The 10,222-nt window shown below is 38.5% G+C and overlaps 1 protein-coding gene across 3 annotated transcripts; it reads right to left on the bottom strand.

Annotated features, from left to right (window-relative positions):
* Positions 1-1,740: 1,740 nt before the first annotated feature.
* On the bottom strand, positions 1,741-9,594 carry LOC127534580 (tumor necrosis factor receptor superfamily member 14-like). Of its 3 annotated transcripts, XR_007942750.1 has the most exons (9): positions 9,530-9,594; positions 7,207-7,300; positions 6,170-6,295; positions 5,632-5,787; positions 5,053-5,140; positions 4,765-4,946; positions 4,625-4,660; positions 2,356-4,538; positions 1,741-2,276 (listed from the first exon to the last, which is right to left on the bottom strand). XR_007942750.1 is itself a non-coding variant. In XM_051950160.1 (8 exons), the coding sequence occupies exons 1-8, from the start codon at positions 9,569-9,571 to the stop codon at positions 4,432-4,434; spliced, it is 831 nt and encodes a 276-aa protein (XP_051806120.1). In that variant the 5' UTR covers positions 9,572-9,594; the 3' UTR covers positions 1,741-4,431. The 3 variants fall into 3 exon arrangements, 2 of the variants coding, with proteins under 2 accessions (XP_051806120.1, XP_051806121.1); XM_051950160.1 differs by having other exon boundaries at positions 1,741-4,538; XM_051950161.1 differs by having other exon boundaries at positions 1,741-4,538; positions 4,625-4,657.
* Between the last annotated feature and the right edge of the window lie 628 nt (positions 9,595-10,222).

The raw sequence follows: 10,222 nt of genomic DNA, 5'->3' as shown, positions 1-10,222 counted from the left end.
TTAAATCTAGAGCATTTCATGACTATCATAGAGGGGCATGCATTCAGGCTCCGGGGGCACTAAGTGTTTCTCTTAGGATCAAGGCTCTCACCAAATATCTTAAATGGCCCATCTCCCCAAAAGTTAAAGAAACTCATTTTAAGATAACCCACAATATTTATCCAACAAGTGCTTTTGTCAAGAACAGGTTTAGATTTGAAGTAGATCCCTGTGTCTTTTGTCATGAAGAAGAAGAAACACTGGAACATATGTTTTTTTTATGCCCTGTGTCTCAGAAATTCTGGTCTGATATAAGAAGCTGGCTGTTGACTAAAATTAAGGACATTCCAATCCTTGATATCCTTCACATTATGTTTTATATGGACAATATCAATTCATCTGTCTCTGTTATGGTAAATATTGTTTTGCTTCTGGGTAAATATCATCTTCATTGTTGTAAATGGAGAAATGTGAAGCCCTCCTTTAATTGGTTTTTAAGTGACTTCAAGCTGTACTATCTGTCACTCAATAAGACAAATTCCAATTCACTTGCCAGAATGATCAGTGCTGACTTTTCTAATTTTCTGTTATTTTAATTTTTGTTTTTGGACTGCAAGGCTATTGCTCCTTTTTCTCAAGTATATGCCTGGACTCATGCACAGTTTTTTCTTTTCAACTCCCCCTTTCCTCTAGTTTTAGTTTATTTTTTATCAGTTTCTTTTCTCGTGAATGTCATTTTGCTTGTATTCCTGCAATGTGGCTTAATATACATTCTGTACTGTCATCCTCTACGAGATGTTGTATGCTAAATGTGTTCTGTTTAATCGTTAAATAAAGAAGAAAAAAACAACGGGTGACGTCACGGTTAGTTTACGCCTGTTTAGAAACGGAAGACCCGAAGGAGGACAACCAATGGTCTGGTGCTGCTAATCTTGAAAGGGAAGACTCAAGGAAGGACAACTGATGGTCCGGTGAGTATGTTTTGCAGCGGTACTCGTTTGTGCACGGTGTTTTCTTGCAAGATGACTGACGAAGTAAAGTGAGCATCCTGTGTGTGTGTCTAACACACCTCTCATCAGTTATAGTTAGTTAAACATCGCTTGTTAACCACACAGCGTGCTGAGAGGATAAAGTATGCCAGACTTCTTTTTGTTTCTGTATGTTTCTCTTGTCATGGGCAAAGTGCATCAGAGAGATGTATTATTTTACAGTCAGTGAGCTGCAGTGTGTTTCCTGTGTTTCTAGAGGCAATGAGGCAGAGGTGATGTTACTTCACTGAAACTATGCCATGTACATGTATATTCACTTAATTTTGGACTGGAAATTATTGTATTGCAATATAAATACAACAACATTAACAATTAGAATTAGAAGAATTTGAATTGTGATTTTCTCAACCTCTCATTTCAACATATCAGTATTTGTTTAGAACATTTGTATATGAATGTGTGTGTGTGTGTGTGTGTGTATAATTATATATATATATATATATACACACACACACAAATTATTATATATGATATCCATAAATATAAAATATATAGCTTTTATAACCTTGCTATCTTGCGCAAAGTGGATAGTCAAATTCAATAAAAGCACAAATCAGTTTAAATACATGATTTCTGTCATTAAATAATTTTTTATGCTTTATTATTAGCACTATGAATAATAAAGGGCAGATTATGAATCAACACCATGGAGTAAATGTCACGCGCTAGGCTGGGCAGACCAACACAGAGAGCACCACTACCAGAACCGGAATGATTGCAAGGATTTATTGTGGGAGGATGAATGTGAAGTGAGAGCAGGAACCAGAGTGCAGGGACGGGGAATGCGGGAGCAGAGGAATGTGGCCGGGTGGGTCCGGGGCCGGGGATCGGCGGTGGTCTGTGGTCCGGGCGGGAGCCGGAGCGTTTGGATGACGGAGTGGATCCCTGGCGGCCAGACTTCAGGGCTAGAAGTCAGCGAAGGAGGCAGAAGGCGGTTCTCTGATGATCCGGGGGGGAATTGAAGAGTTATCCGTGTCAGGCGGGGACGGTGCTTTTGTCGGCTGAAGTTCTGAGAAGGGGCTCCGGGAGGCTGGGTGCTGATGGTGTCTGGCCGGAATGTTCCGGGAGGAGAGCCGGAGAGCAGTGGGCAAGCGGTGTCTGCTGCGGCTTCAGCAGCCGGGAGGGAAAAGGGGTTTCAGGAGGGGGTCCAGGCAGAGTGGGGAATCCGAAGGGGCAGGGGACTGGCGCCGAATGGGTTGGGGGGTTCGGGTAAGGGTTCCAGGCAGGGAGGCTCCCGGGCAGCGGGTTCTGAAAGAGGGCAGGAGAAGGAACGTTAGAAAACGTCAAGAAACACAATAGACTTCAGGAGGCTAGAAGGTGAACTGACTGAGCAGTATATTTCAACAATCTGGCAGGGTGTGGAGTGCTGAACCGGTATTTATTGCAGGGTGAGTGATCAGGGTGATTTCTTCCAGCTGCCCGGGGCTCGAGGAGGAGATTGATTACCCGAGTAGAGACAGCTGTGAAGCCGAGCTCTACTCGGGTGTAGTCCTGCAAGGGAAAACAGGGGAAGAGGGATGGATGGGAGACCAAAGAGCAGACAGGGAGAGAAAACAGGATAGAGGGTAAGGGAGGGGGGTTAGTTTGGGATGCCAGGTGGAGAGGGATAAGGAGAGGGCCCTGACAGTAAATCTGTGGTTATACAGTGTATGTCTTGAAAAGGTATGAAATGTCACTGCATGTGTGTGTGTGTGTGTATCAGATTGTGGTTTATCAATCATATTTCAATTTGCAGAGATGCCTTGTAAGGAGAGGAGGTTGAAAGAAAAACAAAAGGAGCTGCGTGAGGCTGCGAAAGGCAGTGGATCACTCACCAGCTGGATCACAAAGAGCACAAAAGGTAAGAATGACACAGGTACAAGCTATTTACATTGCAGAGGTGCTCAGTTAGAGATAACAATATGAAGCACAATTTCAGTGTTGTCGTCCTGTTACATTATTGATCATTGTGTATGGTGGGTTTATTATTGATTAGGTGTAAGAGATGTTAATTCGATTAATTGAGCAAATTTTGCCTTGTTTCCAGATGGTCAGGGAGTGAGTCATGACAGGTCAGATGAGGAGACGGAAATTCCAACAGAGGCACTGCAAGCTCTGAAGAAACTCTGCCAGGTCTACAACATTGAAGAAGACGACAAACTGCAGACAAAGCTTAAGGTCTTCCATATGTCATACTCATGCCCCTCACCAGTCAGTGCAGCATCTCTTCTTTCAGTGGTCAGAGAAAACAATGCGCATCTGGTTTTCCCTAACTTGACTGAGCTGCTGAAGACATACGGCACACTTCCAGTGTCTACAGCAACTGTGGAACGCTCTTTCTCAAAACTGAAGGTGGTGAAAACAAAACTTCGCACCCTTTGCACAGAGGAGAGGTTGTCAGAGCTTCTTCTACTGGCAATTGAGAAGGATATTCCAATCAACCACAGTGAGGTCATTGACATTTTTCAGGGCATGGGCAACAGGAAGTTGCTGTTATAACTGCAACAAAGAAAAACACAACTTTGTGATGTGTAAAAAGAAACCACAGACCCAGACAAGCACAGACAGACAAACACAGACACACACACCCCTCCTCTATTCTCTATCTCCCATTATAAATGTTCCCTTTTCAGTTTAATAAATTATTGTTATTATTATTATGATTATTATTATTATTATTATAGCATTTCTTGTTGGAATCATGTTTGTGTTTTGAGGTTGGAAAACAAAAATAAAGTTTTGAAATTAAAATAAAGAGGTGTCACAATTGTTTAATTTTTGTCCTCCAGTTTTATTTTAACTAAAAAACAAGGACTCCAGGAAGAGCAGCCACAGTTAAACAGTCCAGTGTCTAATGGGGATCTAAATTCAACTTCATACATTATCTTCCTATGTCCTAAATTAATGCACAGCTTGAATTATGGCTTTGTGGATATAGACTGTACCTTCACCTCTCCTTTATTCTGGTCGCCCATTAATGTTCCCCTTTCAGTTTATGAATGAGCAACTATTTCTGTTTCGTTCAAAAAGTCAGCCTGGCTGCAGCCTCTCAGCAGGAGTCTCCTACAAACAGTCAGCAGTATGGTAGGTCACAGTCAGCCATGTTCAATGTCAGTTATCTTTGCATCTTCTCATGATGACAAAACACTTGTTTAATCAGCTACTATCTCTCCCATTTTTTTTTAGTGTCTACAGTCTCAGATCAATATAGCCCACCTCCAGCAGTGTCATCATCAGTAGCAGCAGCCTCCTCACCAACCCCTTCAACAAAAGCTGTTCAATGAACCCCATCAGGTCAAACACAGACTGCCTCCTAACAAAGATATGAGGTGTGTTGTATGTTGTGATTTTATGTTTCATTCTTTAAGAATATCTGCTACTACAATTCACCCAGGTATATTGTAGGTATGTTTCTGTATGGTGTTTATGGTGTTTCAAATTCGTGCTCCATGTGCCCCCCTTTGAACTTTGAGCACCTGCCCCTCCAAAGGTCTCTGCACGGCCCTGTTCTTATCCATTTTCTAACGAAGGCTGAAAAAAAATTAAGGACACAATTCAGTTTCATTGACAAACTAAGTGTTGTCAACAGTGAACACACAAGACAGAAATAAACTTACTTGACAGAGAATGGCTGAACTTGTGTTTTTTTTCTGCTATGAAACAAAACAACAAAAAACATCTTAATAGTCTTCACTTAGCAGAAATATTCTCATCCAGCAAAACCATGTTAACATTTTCATTGTTCTGTCATCCTCACCTTCTCTGAAAGACATTTTCTTCTTTCTGAAGTAAAACCAATAAATTAATCCAGCAGGTATTAATAAAAAAAGTAAGACAAAGGGGATGATCACAGCTACTGCAACATTTGAACTTTTTTCTCCACATTCAGCATCAGTAGAAGTTCCTGGTTTTATCACTTGAAGGTTTACTGATTCACATCTGTAAAGACAGAAGGACATTTTACAGGAAAATGTTCAGATACAACAGATTCTCTGCTGTTGTTAGAAGTCAGGAGTCTCCATGTGTGATTTAAAGCTTCACTTACTGACTATGTGGCTGATAAGATGTAAATGTTCCATCTGAAAATGTTCCAGCGCTGCAGTCAGAGCACACAGTGTCTGTGAAGGGTGTTCCTGCACAAACACAAATCATAGATCTGTAGAAACCACTTCAGAATCACATTATGAAGGACTCAAAGTGTTACATGATGAATGATGAGCAGACAGAACAACAATCCAACAGATTTAATCAGTTAATCATTCTGCTGAGGAGAAGATCAGACTGGAAGCAGCAGAAGAAAATATTAAAGGACAAATCAGCAAACATTCATTAATAAAGTCTAATTTTAGCTGCAAGAACCACAAAGAATCTTTGGTAAAACTGTGTTTTGTGGTTAATGTGAAGACATGGTTGAGGCTGGTTCAACACAAAAAGAGAAAGAAAAGATCAGGTGTGTAGACGATGTAGTTTTACCAGCTGTTGGTCAGATCAGATCATTATTTTATCTTCCTTTTGTCTAATTCTGGTGCTTCTTTACTCAAATCACAACTTAATGAAACTATAATAAGGTCAGACTCCCTGAATTTTTGCTGTTCTTATTTAACATTTTATCAGAAATACCAACCTGCTTGGTTGATGTATTGTCCTGGCTGACAGATTCTGTGTTTTTGTGCTGCTACACAGTTGTTCCCTATTCGGTCAGTGCAGTAGAACCCCTCCAGTGGTTCACAAACTGTATTAGATGTTGTTGTACATGATGTCTTTACCTTCAGACCCAAACCTGTCAGGAAAGATCGAAGATGCACAGAGAACTTGAGAAAATGGATCATTTGGATTTGATTTAAAGTAACTTTACATATCAACAAGTGGATATTTGATTTCAGAGGGAGAAGGAAAGTTTGGTCTGTCATTCCAGCAACTAACAGCAGCTCATCATTGTTTCATAGAAATACTGAAAGAATCTGAATCTGGTCCTACAGTCTTTTCATAATTTTTTTTATCAATAATGTGGAATAAACTCATCAAACTGAGTCTCTGCACCTCTGTGATGACTCCGTTACATCAATATTCAGCAGCTGCCTCAGTTATTATAGAGCAATAACAGAGGAACAAGCAGTAACCAGCCAAGTTTAAACCAGAACATCTCTAACATGTCAACAAACCTTTATCATAGTTAGCGCAGTCAAAACACTTTTTCTGCCCAGTGGGTTTATCCACGTACGTTCCATCGAGGCAGGGCAGACATGTTGTTGGCCTGAACTCTGTACAATCAGTTTTAACTCGACTTCCTGGTGAAAATAAAATGAACAAGTCAGTTTAACAGAGTCCTGCTTCCTTTTAACTAAACTCTCATACAGTTCATGTTGCCTGTCTCACTGTTATCCCAAATAGATGAAGCCACACTGTAAAAAAAAATCCTAATTTTATGAAAATAACTCTCTTTACTGACACTTGCAACAGTTTTCTTTGTTTTAATTGTATAGCCAGGTCTGTAAAATTAGACATTATCTATAAATTAAGAATAAAACAGCTATTAAATGACAATAATAATCTGTAATTAACTTAAATGCAGCTCTTGCTGTAAAGGTTAATGCTCATTCTATCAATTTAATGCTTTTCCTCATCATTTTAAGCTAAATTGTATTAGTTTTATAATTTTCTGTACTTTCATATTTAAACTCGCTTGTATTTTCAAAATAAACAAACTTTGTTTTTATTATATTGAATGCATTGGTTGATATTGAACATTTAATCTGAATAAACTGAAATAAAGTGTTTTACTTTCTTTGTCTTTCAAAATAAGACAGTTTTGAGCTTCTGTTATGTTTGATCGTGATAATTTTGGTCAAAACTGAGAAATTCAAATTGTTTTACTGCAGATTTGAATTACATTTTTGTGGAAGTGTTTGATTGTAATATTTGAGGGAAAGGCTGTAAATAATTTTTTTTCAAAATATATAATAAAAATGTCTACAAATGAATTGGTTTTGCACTTAATTTAAATTAATATATTTTACTGTTTTGTTAACTGTCATTTGACTGTTTTAATGTGTGTTTTTTACAATGCAAAGTTCACAAAATAAACATTAATAAATATACAGTCTGTTTACTTTTGTTAAATCATTTTTTTTATTTGTCAGATGCATGTTCTAGGACAGGACATCACATGTGATGACCAAAACATCCAGTTGGATCTTACCTGCAGGACACATTGGACAGCATTTATTCCCTATCTGATATTCTCCTGGATGACATGTCAGAGCGTGACCAGTGAAGACTTTCATCACGATGATCTGTGGAGATAAGAAAGGTTTTTCTATGTCAGTGAAGCCTCAGTTAAAAATGAGACAGAGAGAAGACCTGAGGTGAGGTGATGATGTGACAGGAAGTTACTTGATATCAGACAGAAATGCCAACTTATTACAGTCTTTTTCCATTTTTCCTCACTTTAACTGATCAACTGATCTACCTGAATTAAGCAATATTTAAAGGATAAATCCAGTATTTTTTAAACCTTGGCCTCATTTCTCAACCTTCCCAAGTGTAAAATGATTAAAGGGGAAAAATGTTTGGGATTGGTCATTTGTCTGGCAGCTGCCAAACAGCCACAATGTAATCTCATGGGTTATTATGTTTGTGTCAAAGTTGGAACTGCTTGTTTTTGCCATCAACAGGCTTAGATTGAGATTATAAAAATATTACAGATTTGGTTTTCTACACAGACAAATGTGTGTTTAATGTGACAGAAGTCTCGTTCTAAAATCTTGTGCAAAGAGAGAGTTGATTCATCCAGAGTGCAGAAAGTGCAGCATGATGTCAGTTAAAACATGAAAAATATCAATGAACTGTTTGTACCCTTTTAAAATTGGGACAATAAAATGACTTTGGGAAGCTTTCACTGACTACTTCAGGGGGTGGGACACTGAAACTGTGTTAGTTGTTCTACAAACACATAAAAACTCTTCTGTCCATACAGAGACCGTCATGTTTGCAGAGAGAATGACTGTAATGATGTCAGAAAGTTGTTCTGGTATCAGTGCACATGAAAGTATGACAGGATAACAGCAGAAACTATCACTCAGTGAACCAGTAATGTTTAAAAATGTCCCAGACTGGATTGTAGCTGTTTGGCTTTTATCTGTTCATTTATTTCTACCTCCATAAATCATTTACACCTATAAACATGATCAATAGAGGACATGTGAGGAAACACTGGTGTTATCCTTTAAGTCAACACAGACACACAGCGAGGCCAACATAGTGGGATTTACTGAAGTGAAATCAAATGATATTTAGAATACATGTTGTCTTCAGTCAGTCTGCTGGATTCAGCTGTCTGGTCCCTGAAAACTCCTCCTTGGTTCAATCACAACAGCTTGACATCATCATTAACCCCACCAATGGTTCTGATTAAATAAACTGTATTCGTCTCGCAACACTAATTGGAGCTTTTTTTTAATTGAGAAACTGCTCTTTATTGTCACGATGAGAGACGGAACAACTCAATCAAGTGGATGAACCCAAAGGTAAGAAAATAAATAAAGTGTTCTTTTCCATTTCACAAGTTTTAAGTTTAATATTGCTCTGTCTGGGCACCCAGCTCTTCTCTACTATACAGCTAAGTGTAATTATAGTCATGCATAAACCAGCAGCAAATGTACAGTGCAACAAGTCTACCAGACTATAGATACGTGCTTGTTAAAAAGGTATATATATATATTACACACACACATAATATATAGAACAATATAGAACAAACATAAACCGCCTGAAGTATCAAGATTGTCTGCAACACATCTGTACTGCTGTCTTCCTGTTTGTGTTTAAATCTAAGATACATGATGATGATCTCTAACTACAGCTGAATTATGCAGGTATTGAACATGCAACAACTGCTCACACATTAAGTTATACTTCATAGGAGGAGTTACAGAATGAAACTGTATTAAATCAAACATACACTTATTAAATGTGTGGCAATGACACTGGGATCGGAAACTATTTTATAATGTTTATAGGAATTTACTATAAAGTATATAGCACGATTCCAAAACCACATTCAGACCACATTTTAATGATGACTTATAGAAACACCAGCAACCAAGTCTCACAGTCTGGTTCATTCAGTCATATGAGAGTTGTTTGAGGTCACATTTGTGTGACAGTTGTCAGCGTGGTTAGGGGAGAGTGATGCCAAATCACAATATACTGAACTCATCTGAACCTCAAAGGTCAAACAGGTAAAGTCAGACGTCCTCCTACTTTACTGCACTGCCAGAGATATTTCTGGACCTCAGTCTAACATCACCTTCACCAAACTGTCTCCTCCCACCTCACATGATGAACACAGCAGCAGCTTCAGTTTCTGATTGATTCATGGTAAGGGAAATGTAATTACTGCATCAAAGTGACAGAGTCAGAAAGGAAAAGTTCAGAAAATAAAGTAAGCTTACAGAAAACGTTGGAGAGGAGATGAAACCTGATGAATAAATGACTGATTGTCGAATACAAACTTGTTTTACCAAAAACGTTGCAGGCGTCAAAAGTTTTCTTCTCCAAATCATTTTATGAGGAGGAAAGTTGTAGTTTTCTTGATCTGAAGACACCACCTCACTGAGAATTGGGATTTGTTGAGTTGTAGCTGCAGGAAAACTTCTGAAGCAGAAAGAAACCAGATCAAAACTGTTTTAACCAGCAGTGAAACCTGTTTACTGTGGATAACAGAATCATTCTTAAGCTGCGTAGTATCAGATTTGTGTAGGAAAAGAGTTTAAAGTGTCAACATGCAGCTGCAGAGCTGTTAAGAAGCAGCTTAATGTTTACTCTCTTTAGAGAGCAATAACAGATCATTGAATCATGATGAGCTGCTCAAAGTTCACTTTATTTTGGACTTCATCTGTTTTGTTTCCTTTCAATAATTCCTTTTCTAACACTGATCAATGTTCAGATGAGCCTGATTCAGGAATAATCTGAATGTTTCTGGTCACAGAGCAGCGTGTGATTATAGATGATCTCTGGACACAAACTGTATTATCAGCTCAGACTTCTGATCTAATGATGGCAGGTTTTACAACTCTGAAGGATCAGAGGTCACAACAGAAGTTAATTGATTACAGTTAACAGAATGTGAACTTCTTTCCAGTCTTCCTCCTCAACTGAACAAACCTGTTTCCAGCAATAACAGTCTTTCTATTGCTCAGAAAACTCTGAAAACA

This window comes from Acanthochromis polyacanthus, chromosome 6 (assembly GCF_021347895.1).
Source record: "Acanthochromis polyacanthus isolate Apoly-LR-REF ecotype Palm Island chromosome 6, KAUST_Apoly_ChrSc, whole genome shotgun sequence".
Taxonomy (NCBI): Eukaryota; Metazoa; Chordata; class Actinopteri; family Pomacentridae; genus Acanthochromis; species Acanthochromis polyacanthus.
This window is presented reverse-complemented; position numbering and strand designations above follow the sequence as displayed.

Coding starts and splice junctions, on each gene's coding strand:
- LOC127534580 (XM_051950160.1), bottom strand. CDS start 9,571: ATGATTTGGAGAAGAAAACTTTTGACGCCTGCAACGTTTTTG. Junction 7,301..9,529: donor TGACGCCTGCAACGTTTTTG/GTAAAACAAGTT, acceptor TTATCTCCACAG/ATCATCGTGATGAAAGTCTT. Junction 6,296..7,206: donor CTGTCCAATGTGTCCTGCAG/GTAAGATCCAAC, acceptor TATTTTCACCAG/GAAGTCGAGTTAAAACTGAT.